This window comes from Rhinolophus sinicus, chromosome 17, assembly GCF_057876585.1.
Source record: "Rhinolophus sinicus isolate RSI-liver-muscle chromosome 17, RSI-T2T, whole genome shotgun sequence".
Lineage (NCBI taxonomy): Eukaryota > Metazoa > Chordata > Mammalia > Chiroptera > Rhinolophidae > Rhinolophus > Rhinolophus sinicus.
The window spans coordinates 152,294,479-152,319,264 of NC_142517.1; the positions used below are offsets into that span (position 1 = coordinate 152,294,479).

At 34.2% G+C, this 24,786-nt stretch overlaps 1 protein-coding gene across 1 annotated transcript in view; it reads left to right on the plus strand.

The window, feature by feature from the left end:
* Window positions 1-24,786, plus strand: part of PSMD14 (proteasome 26S subunit, non-ATPase 14) — an 81,166-nt gene that overhangs the window by 50,568 nt on the left and 5,812 nt on the right. Inside the window, exons 8-10 of the mRNA XM_019727278.3 lie at window positions 7,207-7,314; window positions 14,097-14,171; window positions 17,608-17,733. Coding sequence (XP_019582837.1) covers window positions 7,207-7,314; window positions 14,097-14,171; window positions 17,608-17,733 — 309 coding nt within the window. The remainder of the gene's footprint in view (window positions 1-7,206; window positions 7,315-14,096; window positions 14,172-17,607; window positions 17,734-24,786) is intronic.

Genomic DNA, 24,786 nt, shown 5'->3' on the forward strand with positions numbered 1-24,786 from the left:
CTTTTTGATGTTGGTGTTTTTCAGTTCAGCATGCCATGGAGTTTTCCATGAATTCAAAACTGAGCCGTGATAAGAAAATGGGAAGTGTATGTTTTATAAAGCCTAGTGATCAGATTTTTATAGATAATGAATGTTTTATTTTTTGAAAGGAACAATAAACATGAATGGTAAAACTTTATATAAAACAGTATCCAAAAATGCTTTCTTGGAGCTTTTCATTTCAATAGATATTTATCCTGCATCAAATTATATGTGCCAGGTACTCTACTGGGGGATGGATATTCAATAGTGAGTAAGACGTTAAACTTGCTGTCAATTAACTGAATCTAATAGAAGTTTTTTCTTGCTTTTGTGTTAGAATAACTGTTACATCAAATAGCTTGGTGATGAACAGGACTGGCTTTGGCATGCTGTGTATGTACAAATCATAATGGTATCATCAGCTGGTGTGTCATCTCACTGAATTTATCCAAGTTCTCCGAGCCTCAGTTTCCTCATCCATAAATTGAGAATATTAATACCTACTTTTAGTTGTTGAGAGATTAGACGAGATACTTTCTACACACTCATTTAATTAATAAGCCCAATAAAATACATAAAAGTGATACACAGAAAAGGAATTGACCTTTATATGTTTTGTTTTACGAACATGACTTTGCCTATTGAGAGATGGCAGTTTGGAGGATGTATTTGCATTTTTCTTTGAAGGTGATGTTAAAGTACCAGAACTACGTAAGTCCTTTCATCCACCCTCCCTACTTCCTCACTGACATGGTCAAGCCCCAGCCTTTAGTCTCTAGATCCTTTTATTCCTTTACTTTATGCGGAGCTGTTGATAAGCATAGCAGTTGTGTTGCTTTAGTTTGTCTACTAGAAAGGAATCTGAAATCACTTGTTCATTTTATGTAGGCTGACTGAGTAGCCACCAGAAGAATTGTATTCAGACCAGTGACCCAGAGATGACAGGCTCTTACATAGCTCATTAACAGTCCCCTGAGAAGCTCAGTTTTTAAGTTCACTATTTGTCACACACAAGTCTAGAAATACCTACCTTGCGGGAGTATCAAGATTCTAGGCATTTGTCATTTTAATTAAAAAAGATAATACTCAGTATAACTGTATGTTTTTTAACATTATTTTAATTAGGAATTTTCCTAAGGAAATATGTCTTTAAATGCCCTTCCCTAATTTCCTTTGATGTTTTCATATGCCAAGTGTTTGTGGATGCCAAAGTTACAATTCTGGTTTAATTTTTAGGGTAGCTTTTTTCTAACTTTAACAGTACATTACAGTAGCAGTACTCTGCTTTGTTTACTTTGTCAGTTTGGGGGCTCTAAGAAGCAGATTTCAAAGTGGAGTTGGATATGCGAGAGATTTACTAGGGGAAACACCTGTGATGAATAAAGGGGAGACCCTTCAGACATCAGTACAGGTCTGATCCTGTGGACGGAGAAGGGAAGGCAGGATTGGGTAGGAAATGCGTCACACACGTTTTTAACAAAGTTTCAGCCAGGCTTATAGGGGTCCTTGATACAGTTTCCCTTTAGAGGGATCCCTTATTTGGCAGGAATGGCGAGGTCCTAGGACCCCTACTGTGCTCAGTCCTTGCCTGAGAGCAGCCCCAGGGAAGGGTGACCTGGGGTAAAACCCGAGAGGTTCCAGGGGTATAGCATCTGGAGGTTGTGAGTCAGCTGTGCTCTCCACAGCAGGTTCTACTGAAAGGAGATCTTAACTGGGCAACCCCATGACTGCCCCAGTTAATAACACTATGAACTGTGGAGGCAGGCACACGTAGTATTTTATTTAATCATATCACCAACTCTGAGGTGTCATTCACGTGCAGATGGGACGTTGAGAGGTTAAATAACTTCCTAGATCACTTAGCTAGCAAGTGATAGAGCCAGAATTCTAACTTAGGAAGGATTCTGACAGCAGAGTGTCTCAAGCATTTAAACACCTATACCATGCTGACTACATGCATACACTAAAAAATCCTGCCAAGCTTTGACTTAACTATGTTTTTTTACAAAGTTTCGTGAATCTAAAAATGTCTAATTACCTTTTGCCATACTAGTTTCTAAAGATCAATTTGTTTTCATTAAGTCATATACGCTCAAAACTTGTGGCTTTACTGTTTGAATTTTGATGCATGTCTTCACTTGTCAAAAAAAATGCATTATGCCAGTTACACCACGTCCCCCCTTTTTTGTCTCCCAATATATTGAAGTTGTACTACAGATCTCTAGCTACAGTAAGCAACTCTCCAAGGATGAAGAAATAAAATGTACACACACTTAGGAATTTCTTTTCCAGAGCTAAAATTGCCATTTTATAAATAATTTCCGTGTTGCAAACTTGAGACTAAGAAATCACAGCAATTCGGTGATATGCATTTGGCATGAGTCAGTTTTAGTTCTTAGTGCTTTTCATTGGAAATGGCATAAAAAAGTAAGATTTCTTTGAATTTTTTATGCTGTGGGCTTACAAGAGACATAAGATGTTCTTCTCTGGTGGATGTCTGGCAGTGCATGGCTGCAGAAGTAACAAAATGACCCCAGAGCCCAGCAGTATGTCCCAGGTCACATGAACCCTTAATTTTTAAAGAATCTCGAAACAACCTAAGCTGTTGATAACAGGTCATTTCTAGGTGATAAAGGGTATTTGATACGGGGTGTTGCTTTTCTTTCTACACCTAGTGCTTTTATAGTCATTTAGAGACTTTTTATATGGTGGTGGGTTTATATGATTTTAAATATGTAACTTAACTGGTAACTGAATTGTAACTCTTCCTCTTCAATGTTTGACATTGATTTTGAGGTCTTAAAATTTTTTTCAAGCTTTTCAAAATTTATTCTAGTTCATTTTATATGTAAACACTTCTCATAGTCATTGATTTCAATACAGGTGCAATTGGAAGTGCCAAAGGCAGCAGCTACTGTTAAAAAAAAAAAAAAAAGAGGAAGGGCAGAATGAGAGAGTGACTATGAATTATAGTAACTTCTGTCAGACATGCTTATGCATTTTTCTTTCAGGTATCTTTGTATTAAATTAATTTTAAGAGCTTTACTTAAAAAATAGCCTCCTTTGAATTTAAAAATTGGGAACTATATGGTGGTGCTTTAGAAATTTAGTGACCTAACAGTTGATATGAAAACACAAATTTAAAAATAAATAGCATATTGGATAAATTGTACTATACTTATGAAAGAAGCCAAAAAAAAAAGAAAATAGATGAAACTGAATTCAAAAATAATTACAGTTTTGAGTCTTAAACCAAATTCGTTATTAAAATGAAATGATAGGTCCTTGACCCTTGGGTGTGCTTGGAATAAATATGGAACACAGTATTGTTTTTAAAACTATTTTGCTTTTATAAGCTGAGACAGATGTACAAAAAAGATGCAGTTTTTATTTTGTATTGGCAGCTTCCAAATATTTAGTATCTATTTCCAAGAGTTGCAATTAGTAAAGCAACCATGGTACTGAAATCTGCACATCCCACAAGCTAATTATATTTGCAGGGTCAGAGTGAATACATATTTTCAGAAAAATAAAGGGTTATATAAATATGTGTCTTCTACTTGGCTGTTATATCACAGTTTGTTGATCTGGAATATAATGTGTACAATTCACAAATTTGTCTGATAACAGAAAGTGGTGTGTGATTGTGTTTATTTTACTAACCAGTATATTCACAGCAATCACTTCCAAATATCTCTCCAGTAAAGATGTGTTAATTACAAAACAGACAAGGTCTTCTATTATATTAAAGCTACTAACAAGAAGACAGCAGGAATCACACATGTAAATAGCATCATCAACCCCTATTTTAGTCCTCTGTTTTGATCTGTGAGTTGCGCATAGACCAAAGGTGCTATTAAAGACTGAGTGTATGAAATAGGCAGCATTATATGAACAAAATTTATTCAACAAGAAAACAGACCTTTAACATGAATTTAACAAGCCTGAGAAATTATAAACTATCATATGCTGCAGATTCATGCAGTGATAATAAACAAAAAAGGAAAGTAAGAGGTTTCCCTAAGCTAACCAAACTGCTAATGGTTTTGTTATAAGCTGTCTACTGTTGCAGTGACCTCTGAAAAGTCTCAAGGCACTTGTACCAGAAAAAATTAAATGGTCAGGCTGGTGAATAGAGATTCAATGTGGTATGTAGGACTTCAGCATGGAAAGGGATTATAAACGTCGAGCATCATATTCCTGAAAATCTTCATACTCTAGCTTGCAAGTTTTTGTTATTACACATTAAGGAGGTAGTTTTTGTGTAAAGTTTTTTGGTTAAATTACTATTTGGATTTATAAGGCATAAACTGAGCTGGTTTAATGTATACATATATTTTAAAACAAACTGTTTAGAAAATCACGTAGATCCAAAAATTGGATGATTTTCTCTGCCCCCACCCAATGCCTTAATTAATCCTTAGAGGTTCTTTGTTCAGCATATCGTATCTAATACTTCCATTCTTAACCATGGAGTGACCACTTTGCTGTCATTCTGTTGCATCATGCCATAAATACATAAACATGGAGAAACTCCTTCAGTTTATACACACCTCCAAGTGCTCACTAGGGCTTTTTCTTGAATCTTAGTGTGGCATAATTAACACCTTCTTTACCCATTGCTCATTAGTGCACTGGACATTAATGAGTCTATTTTGATAGTTTGCTCCAAAGGAGAAACCCACTTATTCTCACAGCTCAAAAAGCAATTAGAAAATTGTACAGAAATGGAAATGTAGGCTATACTGCCATATTTATATTTTTATTGCGTACTAAATCTAATTTTGGTCTGCAGGTTGCTGAAAATGTTAGTTTCCTTAGGACAGTTGCTATAGTGATGGCAGCAAATTCCTTTAAACTTGGTGTAAAGTATTCATTTTCTATTGGCTATCATATTTCTACTCAGGAATTGTCAATCTAAGCATGTCATTTCACATAGGCCATTATTTATTAGTTGAACGGTATGTTAAATTCTTGAGTTTTTTTTTCTCTTAATTTTTTAATAGAGCTTAAAATTTTTTATTTCAGATGTTTTTAACTGGTCATGATATCTACTAATCTGGTATTTTCATTTCCTTTTTGTGAAGTTTCACACCTACTTACAATAATCCAGAGAAATATTTTAGAGATTTTTTTGCATGTAAAGTAGCTAGCTGTCTGCTGTTTTAGTTTGAAATCATTCAGTATAAAAAAGTATATGGCATTTTGTTGTGATGTATAATGGAATTTTCATAGTTTTATAGAGTGGTCGTTTTTCTACAGATGATTTTACTGAAATCTTAAAATGGAATCAAAGTATTCTAAGCACAATTGGACCAAAATGATGCTTTGCTCTTAAGTACTTACCACTACCAGTAAGGGTGACAATTCTTAATTCTGTCTTTAAATTGTACACTTATCTTTCAAAATGGTCATTATTTTTTGCCTACATTTTAGTTTTACTTTATGTGTGCTTCTTCGTAGAAAATTTTACTTCTATATATTTTTTAACAACTCTTTTAAAGTGTTTATTATATCTGATTAAAGCATGTTTGATATTAGTACTTACTGCTTTATGGGAAAACATAATTAGAATTTTTTTTAAATATAAGGAAGAGCTATCAACCTCAGCCATACTTATTTAAATATAAATGTGAAAGTTAAGTCTGGATTACAGTTACTGTATGAAAAGGAAAAAGTTTCCACAAACTATTAAGTCATGTGTGTTCTGGGGATACTTGATTTTATTTCGAGGCAAGAGAAATCTTTGGGGAAATTCAGACTGTTAGAAATAAAAGCATAAATCAAAGTTGTTGGGTTTTTTTGTTTGTTTATTTGTTTGTTTGTTAGTTTGTTCATTTTTGGACTACCAGAGTGGACAGAGGCCCTAGATTGATTCACTTGTTGTAATGCTTTGGGTATAAGTTTGTATTCTTTGGTAATATGGACCCTTTGTGGCAGCCTTTTCAAAAGGGTGATTTTTTTTTTGTCTTTCTTTAAATCTTGTTCTTTAGCATACAGCGTGTAGTTAACACTTATTACAAACAGATTTTTCAGACTTGATTAGATTTCATTTGGCTTAACTTGAAAATAAATTTTATTTTAATCTCTTGGTATCCTCAAACAGTTATACAAATGAGAACTAGTCTAGTTAGCGTAGCTTTTAAAACATTGATAAATCTCAGTTAACACTATTGATAGCAAACTTAGAAATACTATATTATCCTGCTTGAAGATTTTTTTATGTGACAAATGTATTGAGTTTTTTCTCTAGGTTATTGATTTCAATTCCCTGAAAGAGGCATCTATCTTAAAGTCCCAGTGCTTTACTTAAAACTTCACAACATTTAAAAGCTTTAATGAGTTCTTTCAAATCCATGATAATGAACAGAAGAAAGCAATAGGATAGTATGTGATTCTTGTTAAATCTCTTACTGTATAAGAGCTAACAGATGATACTGTATCATGTGAGAATCTGAAGTCTTTCTGTACAGACATATTGAATACACTTAGCACAAAGAGGATACTTATTGTTCTTTCTTTACTGTGTACTTAAGGCCTTATCATTCTATACCATGTTCCTGGCTTAACGCACACACGACCTTGGTTTTCTTGTATTGTGCTTCCTATTCTTGACAGTGGCTTGGACATTTAAGGCCATCAGACAAGGTATAAAGTCTTTTATAGTCGCAAGAAGTAAAAGGTATCTGACTAGAAGAGAATACATGGAGCAAATGCCTTGCTGGTTGTAATTTTGTTGTCATTTCAAGTAGTGTGGTGGTATAATTGATGTGACAGGGCTGGGCTTTAGATGTGGTCCCTTAGCTCGTGCTCACTTTCAGTTTTAGTTTCTTTGTCATTCATTTTGATTAGGTAAAATTTAGGTGACAAACATATGCACACCAGTGAAGGCTGTTTGGTGTAAGTGTCATAATGACGTATTTCAATAATAAAGATGCAAAGTTAATATTTTCCTTTATTGCTTCATGAAAATTGCAATAATTGGTGTCACCTTACATTACAAGATTGAGGGTGGTGTGCTGATGGCACAGTCAGCAGGAGGTTCTTTTTTATTAATATTATAATTAAATGATTTTCTGGAACTAGGCCAGAAACAGATGCAAGTTGATCATGCCTTGTCCAGCGTTGCTTGGCATCATCACTTGCTTTTTAAAAAAGAATTGACCTGACACCTTGTTTTTACAGGTTGTTATTGATGCCTTCAGATTGATCAATGCTAATATGATGGTCCTAGGACATGAACCAAGACAAACAACCTCAAATCTGGGTCACTTAAACAAGCCATCTATCCAGGTAATGCCTATATTTGATAATGTGTTTAAAACTCTGTTTTGCATTTTAAAAACTGTTACAAATGTCCATTCTAAGATTTAATATTTAGCATTTTAATTTTGTTTACAATGAATTTTTCTTGTGCTTTCAAAGATGATTATGGAAGTATTGTTGCAAACGTTAGATTTGCTCATATATGAGTCAATTTTTAGTGGAGTCTTTAAACTCTCCTAACAGTTTGAGGACACCCTTTTTGGGGGAATAGTAGAGCCTTCATATTGAGGCAGACTTATGGCTTTGTATCGTTAGCATTGTATAATAGTAAAGGACCAATAAGGGTTTCAGGTGGAGTGCATTAGGGCTCTGATTCTTGATTGGTTAGTAGATATTTCTCATAGCAGCAAATAATGGGAAAATTGGTGTAAACTTTATGAGATTCCCAGAAACAGTTCTTAAATAGTACTTAAAACATTTTCTATCTTTTTGTTGAATCCCCACCTACAAAACACATCTATATATTACCTTTGATTAGAGTTTATATCTTGTTCGAAGTGATGTCTACCACCATTGTTACAGTTATTCAGACACTTAATATCCTCCTGAGTGATTGTTTTCTTTGTATCATTCACGTGCCACATTGTTTTAACACAAATCTTTATTGTCTGCAGAAATTATTTTAAATGTGTTTTTAAATGCACCACAACCTGTGCCTACATAGTTAATTGCTTCTCTGAAGATTAATTAAAAGGACAAAAATACCATGTTTGGTTACATAAAACACATAGGACAAAGACTATAGTAGCTATTGCTGCTCCCCTTCTGAAACCTTGCTCTGTCATACATTGTCTCTGGGGACTTGTGGTTTTGACAGTTAACCATGGTGAAGCCTTGGTTATACTTTGATTACTTTATACTTTTAGACATGTACTTTCGTAGCAGTCACTCGTCTGAAATCTTCATCAGTGTGAAATGTTTTGTTTCAAAGGATTTGAGGTGTGTTCCTTTTGAAAACAAAAAAATGTATAAATCAGGGAAAACTGCAGAATATAATGAGTATGAAATAAGCTACCAGTGTTTATGATTGGGTACAGACAAGCCCATGCTTGCATGTTCCAAGAGAATATATTATTGGACCTGTTTAGGCTGTGATAATGACCTTTCTTATAAACCCCCATAGCATCATACTACTTCATTATTTTTTTGCAAAAGGTTAAGTAGCTTCTCACAATCCAAGATCACTGTGATTATTCTGGTATGTTTCTGCCAGAAGTTTTTACTAATTGCAAGTCAACAGCCACCTGTTGCAGATTTCAGCTTTTAAATTTAAACACTGCTTTTTAACCTTAAGAACTGAGTATAATCAGTATTAAAAATTTGTTGTTTTCCTACACCAGTCCACTTTGTATTTTTTGGTCCTACCTTATAGTCTGTAATTTAAGATGAACCTTATAAAGCAGGTTCCAAACCCAAGTTAAAAGGACCTCTGTATATAGTACATAATAGCTACAGCATCATTGTTTTTCCTTATTTTAGTTTGTTTTGCCTTCCAATTAAAATCTGTAAATATATTTATTTCACAGTTTATATAGCGCCCATCAGAATGACATCTATCTGGGTGCTTTACAGTATTAAGACGATTTCAATACTAAAACACTCAAATGGGATCAAGCCAAAAAGTGACAGAACAAAGCTACACCTTAAAGCAGTTTCTTAATTTTCTAAGACAAGCTACAAAGAAAGCAACCCAGAAGAACCCGAAGTGAATGGTAATATCCACAATAGAATTTTAATATATGTTAGCAGAATTTTTAACTCGGGGATCAAAAGCCATTCAAAAAGGCCATGCCTTTTATTTTGAAGGAAAACTAGTTCCTGTTGAGATGAGTCTTGCTCCTAAACCAACTTTCCTATAGTGGGGATAGAAACCTAACAGCAACCATTAGCACTCATGCTGGTGGTTACTATGCATTTCTAATGCTGATTTTTTTTTTTAACTATTATTCTTAAAGTAGTGGTAAAAAAAATTGTGATTCTGTTGGAGACTACTATTTAATAATTTGAGGAAAGTTCCAAATATGTTAAGTAAGAAAAAGATTATAAAATAAGATAAACAAGTTCTAGTATTTGCAAACATGTATTTTATAAACTGTGCCTATATAGTTACACCATGATGTTAGTGTTGATTTCCTCTGAGTAGTAGGATTATGGAATCTTTTTCTTGTTTTGTTTTTTTTTTTCTCCAGATATTTCTTAAACTTTCTACAGTGAAACATATATTACTTTTAGAAAAATGTTATTTTTAAAGCACTAATAATAATATTGAAGTATTTACCACAAGACAAAGCTAATAGACCAAGTTTATATTAACTCTCGTGTTTTAAATAAGAGAAGTCATTAATAATCCTGGTAGAGAGGGGGAAGTATAATGCATGTACTATAGACTTTTATATTAATATATGAGATTTGTATTATATAGTACTTGGAACATTTGACCATTATTGTCAACTTTATAGAATTGAGGGTTAACAAATGTTTATTTTAATAACTCAACACTTTAAGCTATTGCATAAAAACTTCAGTGACATTTCAGATCCTTAAGAGCCACAGTTTATGTGAAGACTGGTTGTCAACCACATGGAAATTTAGTAAATATTGGTGCATATATGCATTGTGCTAGGGCTATGAGCCTCTAAGTATAGTGCTGAGTACAATTGCATTGTCTAATAAAGCTACTTGAAAAACATTACTTTCAGTAGTTGTTAAATGGTTATAAAACAGTTGCACTGGAAGGAACGATTATGGTCATTTCTAGGTGAAGAAACTGAGGGCGAGAAAGTTCATGACTTGCCCAGGTTATCCAGTGAGTTAATATAGGAGCTGGTATTTATAACTAGGGTTCCTCATTCTTTTATACTGTACTTGGAAATTTAATTAATTAATTTTGGCATAGATAATATATGTATGCAGTTCAAAATTCAAAAGGCACTAAAAGGTATCTAGCAAAAACTCTTTTGTCTACTTTTGCCTTCTGCAACTGCGTTCTCCACTGTAGAGGGAAGAACAAAACACATTTTGTTTCAGATCTAAATAAACATGCCTTACTTTTTTAAGAGTGTGAAACTTTTTTAATGTATCAAGAACCTGTAAATACGTTATATAGTTCATAAACTGTGTATTTTATAATATGCTTGCTTTCCCAGAGTAGTGACGGTATGGAGGTATAATTTCTAACCTCTTCTCCATAGTGGACAATGTCTCCATGGACATTTGCAATGAAGTATGATTAGGGTGGGTTTTAGTTGCTTTTACTTATCTGACATAGTCATTATGTAGGAAGCCATTTAAGCAGAGGGTCTTATTTTAGGAACTATTGGGAGCAATCTCTCTACATAAAATAGAATTCTACACAATTCTACCCAACCTGGTAGCTGACCGCCTCTCATAAACTGCCTATATTTTTATTCTGTAGTTTCTACCACCTTTGCACATACATCACTGCAGTTCCAAGTTTATTACTTTTCCTTATTATTTATGCTCTAGTGGTTTAGTCAAAATTATTCATTAGGATCAGATACCTATTCTCCTGCAGACATTTCTAGTGCCTAAGTTTAATAATTCACATGAATAAATGAATCTGAAATATAAATAATTCAAATGGTGATTTTTTTGAACTTTATTTCACTGTGATGATTATTTGTATACTTGTTTTGAATTTGTCATACCAACAAAATTATAAAGCTCTACTCTGAAGATTAACTAAAGAAGCATAGAAATAACCTGCAAGTTATTCAGCAGGATCTCAAAACTTCCCTTTGTCTAGTTCCTCCTCCAAACCATTCTTCATCTAGAATAGATAGCATCTTAGACTGATACTGAGTACTCACCCAGGTGGAACTTGCTTCTTTGAAAGGGTGGCAGGCTTAGAGCAAAGAAAACAAGGGTCAGGATATCCAAGAACCAAGTAAGCTAAGTGCTTTTGGTAAATCCAGAATATATTATCCTAGAAACAGTGCTGTAAAAGTTGGCTATCTTTCTAGGCCAGCCACTGAAAGCTTATTTAACCCGTAATATGTATTACCGTGTTTCCCCGAAAATAAGACCTAGCCAGACAATCAGCTCTAATGAATCTTTTGGAGCAAAAATTAATATAAAACCCAGTCTTATAATATCAGGCCTGGTATGTTATGTTATGTTATGTTATGTTATGTTATGTTATGTTATGTTATGTTATGTTATATAAGACCCGGTCTTATATTAATTTTTGCTCCAAAAGCCACGTTAGAGCTGATGGTCCGGCTAGGTCTCATTTTCAGGGAAACACGGTATAACATGGAACCATGCTTTATAACACTGTGCCTGTGAGAAACTGTTGCAGATTTCAAATGGCTGATTAATGAGTGAGCTTCTGGAACATACCCTATTTTAAGGAAGAATTGCCTAATTTTTCCAAGGTCCATCATATGTTTTAAGTGCAAGTTAAAAAGTTAAGTATTGATGTTTTAAGACATTTCCTGGCTATATAACTTTCTTCTTTATCTGCCTGACATACTATGGCATTTGCTAGTATATTGTGTTCAATTTACAATTTGATCCTTTCAAAAGGTTAGTCTCCCTCTTGGTAAAACTAATCTTATATTTGGCGTATGCTGCCACAACTTGTAATTCAGTGTCGCCTAGATTGGTTAATTTGACAGAATTTATTTATTGAGCTAAAAGAAGCTGTGGTTTTGGGCTCATATAGAAAGAGGACTGCACATGGCCAACTTACTTACGCTTTATGATAAATGCACTGGGGGTACCCAGCAGGTGAGTAAGTGAAAGTAGAACACTGCTTGAGGATAGCATTGCATTTAAACTTGTAATGTTTTGTTATTATACCTGCTAATCTTTCATGCTGCCTGTGTTAGTTTTGCTACTTTTATCCATTTTCAATGTAATTGAAAATAGAGTAGATAGTGTCTTCAAATACCAAACTATGTATTTCAGCAGTATAGTTAATCTCCAAAATGTGGACCTATCTGTGGGCCCATGGGCTGACTTCTGTTTTTATTGGCCATAGCTATTAAGTATATGGCTGCCGTGTATAATTTTGTAGTTAGGGCATTGCACAAAGGCACTTGGATGAAGAGGCAGTGCCTCTTGGCACCTGAATGAAATCTAGTCTAAGCTCTACTCTCGAGCCTGGCTGTGTCTGCCTGGAGGACTGGGCACCTTTTTCTAATTCTTCCACCAGAGGATGCACTTCCTGATTTAGGTAAAGGTGAGTATGGATTAAGGGAGGCTCTGATTAGTTCCACTTTTTGACCTATACAGTACAGCATTTCTATGCACTGAAATTTAATTCATTGCTCCTAATGATTATTGAAATGCCTAAGGATTCAATAGATACTCTTAGGACTTTTATTTTTCTATATCAACTATTTTATTATAGCAGAAGTTAGGAATATAAGAATGGATTGTTACAGTACCTGTCTAAAATGTTTAGAACTTGGTGGGGTGATTTTTGCTAGCAAAGCTTAAAAATAAGACTGTTTTATTTTCATCCTGATCCTCAAAATACAAAAACTTAATCCAAGAATTTCCTAAGATACAGCATAGTATGGTAGAAAAAACATGGGCTTTGGATTCAGAAAGACTTGGATTCAAATCCCAGCTTTGCCTTTTACTTGCGATAAAACTGGGGCAAATTAAGGTGTGTGTCTTATTTTTCTCATTTGTCAAAATACAAAGGGAACCAGCCTACCTTACTGGGTTGTTGTGAAGGTTAGAAGACAATGTATAAAGCAGATGCTAGGTGCTCATTAAATGGTTCCTTTCCACCCCTGCTTCTGCCTCAATACCTTAACACCTACACTGTAAAAATCCAATGATTGGAGTGTGTGATGATTGTTTTGGTTAGCTTTATCTGTAGTTTCCTGAGAGTTAACCCCAAAGCCCTCTTTGTTTTTATTGTTGAAAATATGTCCAAGGTGTATTTCTGTACTTCTATGTCTTACAAGGCTGACAGAGGGTCCCCCAGGATACCATTCTGAACCTCTTTGAAACTTCTTTTGTGAGAGTTAGATATTTGAGCAGTTGTGAATGGATTCGAGCCCCTGCAGGGTTATTGTTTCTTCATAAAGCCATGCCATTAGCTTAAATTTTTATTATAATTTGTTTGTCTTGGAGATCAAGTGCGGTGGGAAAAATATCTGGTTAGTGAGATTGTCTTGTCACTGGATTAGAGCATGAGCTAAACAGACCCAGTACAGAACAAGCTTCACTTTATTAATTTGGAGACGTGCAGACACAATTATTTGAATTACTTAGAACTGAATTAATAAAAAGGGAAATCCCAGATTAATGTTGTGAGTGAAAAAATGTGTCTTATTATGACATAGACTTTTCCTTTGAAATAACAAAGCATTCCCTAGACATCATAAAATTAGACTTAATAAATTATTTATAAATTACAAACAAATCATTAAATTATGTAAATTATATAAAAATTATGTGAAATAAATTATTAATAATTTATAATTTGGATGATGATGAAGACAAACCCTGTATCTAGCTGAGCAGAGCTACTGAAACTTGAATTTGTGCTGTTCTGCATCATCCTTTGACGGATGTGTGACTTATACCTCTAAAACTCCTAAACTTATAGCTAAAGAAAAAGTAATCTTTATTTAAGATAAAAAGCCTTTTTTAGAAGATGATAAAAGTATTGTCTATAGGATATGTCAACAATTTCAGACAATTGTGTTTATTTTAATAAATGGAAAATATTAATTTGTCCTTTTTCAAATCATTTGTCTTTGTAGGCATTAATTCATGGACTAAACAGACATTATTACTCCATTACTATTAACTATCGGAAAAATGAACTGGAACAGAAGGTAAGTTTAAATTTTTATCTTAGAGGAGGAAAAGATCTTTTTCAGACCATTTAAACTATTACCTGGTGTATTTGAATTTGAATTCATTGATGTGCTTCAAATACTTTTTTATTTCTGGTGAATTGCAGTATAAATAAAAGAGTTGTTTTATTGGAAACATGTAAAGACATTTTACCTTATTGGTAGGTGCTAAAGAAGGAAAGAAAGTAGGAAACAAACATTCCAGTTTGGTTTTATGATAAATTAAAAATATCTTTATCCTAGTTCTGTGATTTTTCCGATTAATTTATCTTGTCCAATAAAATGACCTTTTGTAACCAAATTACTAAATTACTTATTCCTTTCCAAATTTGAAAGGAATAAGTTAGATTGTAATTGTGTAATACTTTTATACTTTTTAAGAAGTACCATGTTTAACTAGGGTAAACTAAAGGTGAGTGAAAAGGGAAATGCCATTTGGGGTTTTCAGATATTTAGAGCTAAATTCTTAACCCTGTTTATGCTAGGCAATTTTCAAGTTTGATTACTTTTAAAATTACATAGCGTCTTGGTGATTAGCATTCTTTTGTTTCTACTATTTTAGGATTATCTCAAGTGTAGTTTTTCTCTCAACTAATGCCAAATGTTTAAGTCTGCCTATTGTTTTTTTTTTTTCCTTGGGGGCGGGGCCCAGGATTTGACTTGCTCTCATGCCCGCCCTCTCCCAGACCGCTCCCAGCAGTGCCCCCTGCCCCAGGGCACTGCCCTCCAGCCTCGCAGGTTCCCCTGCATATTGCTTTTTGAAATTACAAACTAAACTGCTTTTTTTTTTTTTCTTTACTGTTACAATTACTTGGCCTTCAACTTAGCTTCTTGTATTTCTCTCTGAGAAAAACAAAAAGAATTTTTAAGAATACTGAGTACTTACTATTGATAGCCAGTAAGTTTGGTTTCTATCTACACTCTCAAGTCCAAACATGATAAGTAATCAGTAGTAAACAAGACCTTTCTTCCAGTTGAAACTGTTCCCCCCACAAAGGTACCTTAGAAGGGTATTCTAGCACTTATGGTGAGTGCCAAGGGAAGCAAGTTGGGCTGTCATACTATCCCCTTTCAACCAGATCGCCTCATTTTTTACTCTCATTTATATATTGTGGGGAGGATGTGCTGTATAAGATTTTCTTTGAAAGAAGAATTCTATGTTTGCTTGTTTGTTTGTTTTTTAAGTTTGCTTAACCACTTTTTAAAAAGGTCAAAACCACCAATAAACTCACCTGAAGGTCTTAGGTGCTTGAGCAAGGTCGTGAAGGGCTCCGGGGACTAGTTCTTCCTTGGCCTGAGGGGAGAGACAGCGAAAGCTCTATTCCAGCCGCTTGCTCATGTCCCAAAGTTTGTATCTGCTCTGGTCGATTTAGTTGACAGCTTGAAGTCTGTTTTCATCACTTCTTTTTAATTTTACATAGAATAGGTACCGGTTGTGAAAAGGGGCACCACTGAGATACAAACTGAAAAAAATAATTCATATAGAAAAATATTTTATCAGTCTGATGTCTTACATCCAACTATTTGGAAATATCCAGCTAATTACATCAACATTTCCCCCCCTTTTTTGGTACCCCATTAAACTTAGCTACCATCCTTGGCATAAAAAATACACAAAATACTTACATAAATTAATTAATGTTTGTGTTTTAGTAGCTCAGTTCAGGTGGTTTCTCTTTACCAAAAACCTTCCCTTTACTCTTATCCCATCAACCTGTATGCTTAACTTCAAACTTTACCCAAGAGCCCCAGTGGATTCCTAGTCCAGGCATGGTCATCCTGCTGCTCTGTGGGAACTTCCTGTGCGTTTGAAGTGGTAGGAAAATCCAGTTCTCAACACTTAATTATAGGTAGCTTGCTTTATAGCACAAGTAGTTACAGCTGCACCGAAATTTCCTAAGGATGTATTTTCTAAAATACTGTCAGTGGGAAAGATGGGAAGTAATCAAAGAAATTGGAGCTTCTTGTGCAGGATTTTTCCAATTTTTTTTCTTTTTTTTTTTTTGTGCAAACTACTCTTGCTCCATGGACCCTAGGAATAGCATGGGAGAATTTGGAGCTTTTGTGTCCTGAAAAATCTCATAGGTAGTTTTTGACATCCAGACTAAGAAAAACTTTGTACCATCAATAGTTGCAAACCTCTGAACAAGTAATGTTTTGAAGCTAAACTCAGACATTTCCAACTATGTCTGCAGACCCTCGTGGCTCAGAGATCTCACTTAAAGTATACTGGTTCTAATGGTAAGACAACAGTCATTCTGTAGCCACCATTTTTTTCCACGCTGCATAATTGTATCAGTCATGTAAAAAAAAACTCTTATTCAATGATAATCTGCAACTTTAGACTCTCAATTTGAAAATTTGTGAACTTCCAGGAATGTATACTCAGAACAAGGAGTCCAATTTGCAAAACAATGAACTAAGATGTTAGTTTCATGATCACCAGTGGGGTCTGATCCCAGTTTACTGATGTGATTGCAAACTGGGTGAACTTGTGATTTCCTTCCCAGTTTCATAACTCTTCCTTCTGACAATAAAGAAGTTTTAATTTCTAAACTTATGGATGGAATATTAGAATTTGAAAGAAATTTAGAAGATTATTTAATACAAGCCCTCAATTCATTTAAACTGAGGCTCAGAAAGATTGACACAAAGTCATTCAGTAAATGGGGCATTTACCTTTGTATCTTGGCATTTGAAAGCTGAGCTACATGAACTGTTAGAGATCTTGTGTGTAGCATAGTAGGTTCATTCAACAGGTGTTTCATTCAACAGGTGTCTGATATCATTAGTTACTGTTCTAGAATCTAGACCCTCCTGATCTTGATAAGGAAGAGGGTCAATGGTATTGTAACAGTTATATAAGATGTCACAGGGGTAGTAACTTGGGGGACAGGGGAGATATCACTTCGTGAGGGATGTAAATATCTATTATATTGCTTTGTACACCGGAAACTAATAAAAAAAGAAAAAAAAGTAACAGGGCAAAGTCCTTGCCCTGTTAATTTCTCTTCAGTGAGAGAAATGCAATAAACACAAAATTTTTCAGGTGTTGATGGTATTATAAAAATAATAAAACAGGGTAAGGGAAGAAAGATGATTAAGATAGTGTCGGGTGACTTTTTAATATAGCATGACGAGTGAAGGTATCTATCTCTAAGGAAAAGAGGAAGATAAGCCATGCAAAGGTGAGGAAAATAACCCTCGAGGCAGAAGGACAGCGTACATGAAGACCATGGGGTTGGAATACTACTTGGGTTATATTGATATAAATTTAGAATTCTTACTAGAGTTTAAGTTAAAATTAAATTTAAATTTATTAATTCCAAAAGTTTTTTGTGAAGTTATTTCTCAAGACAAGTGAAGGAAATACTCTCCCTACCAGAAAATAATTACTTTTTGTTTATTTTTTCAGATGTTGTTAAATTTGCATAAGAAGAGTTGGATGGAAGGTTTGACCCTTGAGGACTACAGTGAACACTGTAAACACAATGAATCAGTGGTCAAAGAGATGTTGGAATTAGCCAAGAATTACAATAAGGTAAGAGTTACTTCCAACATTTATTTCTTAAAGTCTTTGGAATATGTTTGATTAGATGTCAAGCATTATGTAAATAGAAATAGCTGAAAACAGAGTTGCCCATTTTGTAGATTAGATAATAAATATTTTAGGGTTTGCAGGCCATCCAGTCTGTCACACTGCTTAGTTCTGTGTAAAAGTAGCCACAGCCAGAGCGTAAAAGAATGGGTGAGGCTATGTCCCTAGTAAAACTTTATATACCAAAATCTTGCAGTACATGCAAGATTTGGCCCATGGGTTAGTTTGCTGACTCCTGTTGGAGACCAGTTAAAATCGTTGTACATTTGAAATCTCTTCATTATTCAGAGAACTTTTTCTTGGAAGGGAAGGGAAACAAGATGTTAGACAACAGCAGCAGCATTTAATGCTTGCTAAATAAAATTTATTTTGTGAATTTTTCTGTTTTTTTTTATTTAATAAGTATTTATTGAAAACGTACTGTGTGCCAGGCACTGGGGATATGGTAAGAAACAAGACCTGTCCTCACAGAGCTTATTTTCTGGTAGGGGAAACAGAAAGTAAATAAACGTAATACAGTGTGATTAGTGCCATGAAAAAAATAAACAGGATGACGTAAAAAAGAGTAACTAGGTGACACCGCTTTATATGAAGATGTTAAAGTTATATTTTGCAGAATCTCCTGAAAATGTTTATTGTGTGCTAAATATATGTGGCCGTGATAATGTTTTGTTCACAGTTTTATGTTCTTTCACAATTTTGAAATTAAGAAAATACTTGAGTTACGACTAAAGTGTATCTTTTGTGTTGTATTAGTTTCCTAGGGCTGCCATAACTACCATAAACTGGGTGTCTTAAAACAACAAATTTATTCCCTCATAATTTTGGAGGCTGGAAGTCCAAGGTATTGTCAGGGCCATGTTCCCTTGGAAGCCTCTGTGGAAGTATCCTTCTGTCTTTTTCAGTTTGTTAGTCCCAGGTATTCTTTTGCTGGTGGCAGCATAACTTCAATCTCTAACCAGGCTTAGGATTCACCATACCTTTTGGAAGAACATGATTCAAGCTCTAACATGTATTTTCAATTTTTTGACCAAAACCACAGAAAGAAGAGATTTTTACATTTTGACCCAGTACATGCAAAAGTATATGTGCATATATAATTGCAACAAAAGTTTTATGAAACAGTATTTACCCTTATTACAAAGTGATACATACTTTCTTTTTCATTTGACTCAATTTCATTCTGTTTCAACTATATACATAAGTATTATTCACAAATATATATATGTATATATATATGGCTTATAACCCATTAATGGGTTGAAAATCTAGAATTCCTAAAATGTATACATTATACAATGTTACGTTTACTGAGTCTCTTCTGTACAAGTTGCAGTGGAAAACAGGGATCCTTCCTTCACTGATAGGAAAATGGGGGCAGTAAGAAAATTTGATAAATAACCAGAGTACTAGGCCAAAATTGGTGTGTTTCATAACACCTTATGTACCCTGTTTCCCTGAAAATAAGACCTAGCTGGACCATCAACTCTAAAGCGTCTTTTGGAGCAAAAATCAGTATAAGACCTGGTACTATGTTATATTATACCCAGTTTTATAATAATATAAGACCGGATCTTATATTAATTTTGCTCCAAAATACGCAGTAGAGCTGATGGTCTGGCTAGGTCTTATTTACGGGGAAACACGGTGTTCAAACTGTCCACAGACCAGCTGTATTAGTATTACCTGGACTCTTCTTAGAAATGCAGACTCTCAGACCTACAAAATCACAATCTACATTTTAACACGTTGCGTACAGATCACGAGAATCTTCACAAGGGATTTAAACCCCGCCGTACGCAACGTGTTAACAAGATTTCCAGGGGATCTGTATACTCATTCAACTCAGAAGTTAGAGAACACTGCTGCGTGAAGAACGGTAGCAGTCCAGAGCCTCGTGCTTTCAGCTGGGGGGAGACTCAGGACACTGTCTTGGCGAATAACATTTGAACTAGACGTTAAAGTATTTATTAGGTTGGTGCAAAAGTAATTGCAGTTTTTGCAATTATTTTTAACCTTTCAAACCGCAATTACTTTTGCACCAACCTAATAAATAAGATTTAGACATGCAGAGAAATATTACCCTAGGCAAAATGAACATCGTGGGCAAAGACTAGGAGAGACAGAAAAAGCAAAGACTTGTTTTGGGAACGGTTTGAGTAGAGTACATATGCATGAGAGTGATAATGGGGAATAAAGTTTTTTTAAAGTTATTGAAGTCAAGTAACAAGGTTTGGAATATCAGGATGGAGTTATTTTGATCAGGGGCATGATATATCCAGAACTTGACTTTTAGGAACCTAAGAACCTGACTTCAACAGTGGTTTAGAAGGAGTGCTGTAAGTGTAGATTCTATTTAGGAGGAGCTTGCTGTTATACAAACAATAGGCACTAAAAGTGTCCGGATTATCGCAGTGGCAGTGGAAATGAAGGCATCAATAGGCAAAAGAATAAAACATGGCACCAGTTGGATAGATGAAGTGAAAGAAGAAGAAGCTATCAAAGATGAATTCAAGGTTCCCTGCCTAGATGACTATAAAAGTATGCTGGGACTGTTAACATTTCCAGTGTAGATAGAAGTGGAAGGATTGAGAAAGAATTTCATTTTAAATAAGCAGTTAGAAATGTGGGACTAAAAATTAACAGTGGGTGCTAGAGCTTCAGATTTTGGAGACAGTTAAAATTGATACTGGTTGTCACACCAACAAGTAATATTTCTCTTTAAATTAAACACATCTTACCAAAATAAATATTAACCAAAAAACAGTGTTATGAAATTTGCCAAGTGTAGTGACGTCTTTTGAGAGACTTGAGCTTTGAAAAAAAGTTTCTGGACCCATACAAACTAAATTCCAGCAGAATTGTTTGGCTTTGCAGAGCATGCCCTGATTTATATATAATGTTCCAGCTGGAAATCCCCATCGGTTCTAGATGATAGGGAATATAGTTTTTATCCTTCTAGTATATGTTTATATGCTGTGAAGATTAAAGAGAAAGAATAGTTATACTTAAAACAGCTAACCTTTTATAAATTAAAAAGTTATGACAAGTTATTATTCAGCAGAGTGTAGAAATGGTTTTCATTTTTCTGTAACATTACGAGTTTAAGTAAATTCATATTGGTACCACTGCCAGGAAATAACCTATTTATGGTTACTGCTGCCCATCCACAGAAGTTTTTGCTATATTACAGTTTTAAAAAATCTCTGTAGTACTCAAAAACTTGTAAGGTTTGGTTGTAAAATGAAAACAATGTGTAAGCTGTGATATGAAGGAGTCCAAATTTGGGAATGTAGTTCCCTCTGTGATTGAAAGAGAATGCAGTGGAGTTTTTAGTAACACTTAAAATATAAAAAGAAAGGCCCATGCTACCAATTTTTCTTAGTATTCTTTTTAATTGGTTAGTGTTTTAAATTAAGGTAATTACTGTTAGGTGCCAGTTAGCTCCTAAAGTAAAAGGAGGTTAGAAGAGGATTAAATTCCTTTGTTCTAACCTTTCAATTTCAAGTCTGAATTTCACACAAATATTCTGCTTGATTATTAGTCCTTGATTTCTCTAATTACTGAACTGCAACACGCACAACTCTATTATTCCAAATCTCCTAATTTATTTTGCCTGACATCATGCATCATTTATTAAATATTTATAATATTTGATTGGATATTTATAAATGAATGTGCAGCTGCAAAAATGAATTATTAAAAGAGCATTTTAAGAATAGCATAGAAACATAGAATTTGCCTTGTTTTCAAACATGTAGCCCTATAAATTCTGAGTTCTAACAGTTTACTTTTCAGGTAGAAATATTGCCTACTTAGAACCTTAAAGAAAGTTTGGATGTATCTTTTATGTGATTATATATAAAATATGTAATTATATGATTATATTTGGTTTACTACAGTAGCTGTATTAATAGGAAAATCTGGTTTTTGTGCTAGTGCAATAAGAAAAGAAAAACAAAATAAGATGTAGGTACTGAGAAACTCAGATTATCATTATTTAAGTATGGTAGAATATGTTTGCAATCAAACAGAGAAATCCAAAAGACTAAACTAGAGAACTGTTAGAACTATTGTAATGGAAAACATAGCTGGTAACCATGCAATTACATAGACTGACACCAGTTGAAAAATATAATAGGTGAATCAGTTCACAGCATCCAAAATTATAAAATACTTAGGAATAACTACTATAAGAAATATAAATATATAAATGTATATGACTTATTTGAATAATAGTAAAAACATTTGTGAATAAAATCCCTAGTTTCTGAGTGGAAAAATCTCAGTGTTATAAAGCTATGTTGAACTTCCCAAACATTACTTCAATTCTAGTAAGAATATCAATGAGCTTTTTTTTTGAACTTTTTTTTATTTTAACTGTGTTTTTTCAGGACCTATCAGTTCCAAGTCAAGTAGCTGTTTCAAGGTAGTTGTGGAGGGTGCAGCTCCCACTGGCACATGTGGGGATTGAATTGGCAACCCTGGTGTTAACAAGCATCGTGCTCTAACCAACTGAGCTAACAGACCACCCCATCAATGAGCTTTTAACATTTTGATAATTTGATAGTAAAGTTTATCTGCAGTGAAAATAACATTTATTGAATGTTTGTTATGAGTCAGACTGCGGGAAAATATTTGTACCTAAAACACAGAAAGGGGATAGTATCCAAAAATATTCATAATATCCAAAGAATTCTTATAAAATAGTTTTTAAAAACAATAATAAATTGGACCAAAAAGTCTAGAAAACTCACAGAAGCTAAATGGCATGTAAATATGAAAAAAAATTCAACCTTATAAAGTAGTCAAAGGGGCGGCCGGACGGCTCAGTTGGTTAGAGCACGAGCTCTGAACAACAGGGTTGCCGGTTCAATTCCCACATGGGATGGTGGGCTGCGCCCCCTGTAACTAAAGATTGAAAAAACGCGGCAACTGGACTTGGAGCTGAGCTGCGCCCTTCGCAACTAAATTGAAGGGCAACGACTTGGAGCTGATGGGCCCTGGAAAAACACACTATTCCCCAATAAAAATTTTAAAAATAAATTAACTAAATAAAGTAGTCAAAGAAAAAATTTTAAATTATAAGTAGAAAATTTCTTTTAATTTAAAATTAAAAAAATAAAAGGTTTGGTAAAATGTACCACTAGTGGGAAAGTAAAGTGATATAACTTTTTGGAGGCCATCTTCCAATTTTAAATACATATAACTCTTTAAACCAACATGTTCTTTTTTTGGTTCTCTTTTAAGGGTTTATCATGATGAATACAATTGTACAAGTACCAACTTAGAAAAATATTTACAACTTGTTATGTGTAAAAAATTAAACTGTTATAACAATATGGAAAGTCCCTACTATGTTTCCTTTCCTCCCTTTTTCAAAGACACCTGTTTCACATATATCTCAATATATTACGTTGTTAGCAGTGTCATCTCTATGGTGACAGTGGCTTAAACAAAATAGAAATGTATGTGTCTTGCAACTCAAGGCATGTAGAAAACTTTGAGGTCATCGCAAACCCAGAATCCTTTGACCTTTTGTTCCACATTCCTATGTTGGCTTCCACCCTTTAGATCTCCTCATGATTTCAGGGTGTTTGCAAGAGCTGTAGCCATCCCATCTGAGTTCCAGGCAACAGGAACTCAGAAGAGGAAGGGCAAAGGGGGATACCTCCCAGCTAAATCAGTTCTCTTTCAGGATCCTTTCCCATAAGTCCCACCCGGCACTTCTGATTATGTCTCACTGGCAGGACTTTGTCAAGTGAAAACACCTTGCTTTGAGAAAGGGTATATATAATGTAGTCTTTACCTGGAAGTATTGCTGCTTTTAATAAAATCAGGGTTATATTACAAAAGAAGAGGCGGAAGATGTATATTGGGTAGGCAAGTAGTTGGCTTTGCCATAGTTATTTTTTTCAACAAGCTGAACTACAATTTCTGTTATACACATACACACTTGTGTATGCACACACTATTTCATGTAATTACATTTTAAAATTGGATTCCATATAAGATTTTTAGAAAGAATTTATGCTGTTCAGGGCCACTTAATCATGGATTTAGTTTTATTATTATTCAAGATGTACCATGAAAAAGTAACGATTTCCTGAATTGCTATGTATGTTGTTTAAGCTCTTTGGAGACAGGATTGTGTTTAAGTCAGTTTCATTGCTTATTGGTTGTATGGTTATATGTGTCCCCATCATTCTTTGTACACACTCCTTTATTTTTTGTATATTTAATACTGAATTACAATTTTAGATTTACAGGCAGGTAAAGCCCAAATGTGAGCTCCTTGAAGAGCAAGAACTGTCCTTCTTAGAGTACTTAATAGTGATTATTGAATATGTAAAATGTTGAAAATTCTACTACATGCATGGGATGTACTGGAATGTTATAAGCTATTCCAAAAAGAGAGTTGGAAAAAAAAATTTTATAGAAGTATTTCTGGAATTAACATACGATTCCCCCGATAAGATAGTGCCTAATAGCTTCATATGTAAAATGTAGATTAACTACTTCACTGGGCTGATTTAAGGATTCAGTAAATTAATATTTGTAAAGTGTGTGTATGTTATTGTTTAATTCCTGGTAGTGGTAGGCAACCAGTTTTATTGTTCTCCATACTCACACCTCATACTTTCTTGGATAGTTTGTTTTATGTTTGTTAATTTTGCTTTCCCAAGTATGTTTTATAAAAGCCATTTCTTTAAACTTTCTACCCCCAAACCTATAGTGTGATTTCTAGTTAATAGTCAATACATTGACTTGATATAAAAATCAAGAAAGAAGTAAAATACATTATCTTGAATTTCGCTAGCAATTATGCAGAGATTGTTTAATGGTGAAAAATACCATATAGGTCATTTTAGAAAGCATGTGCTTTTAAATGCGAGTATGGCATGTTATAGAGTGAATAAACTTAACATGTCAAAGGGAAAAAAAGAAGCCCAATGAATAGTCAGAGAAATATGAAGCGGAATAAGAGACATTGTG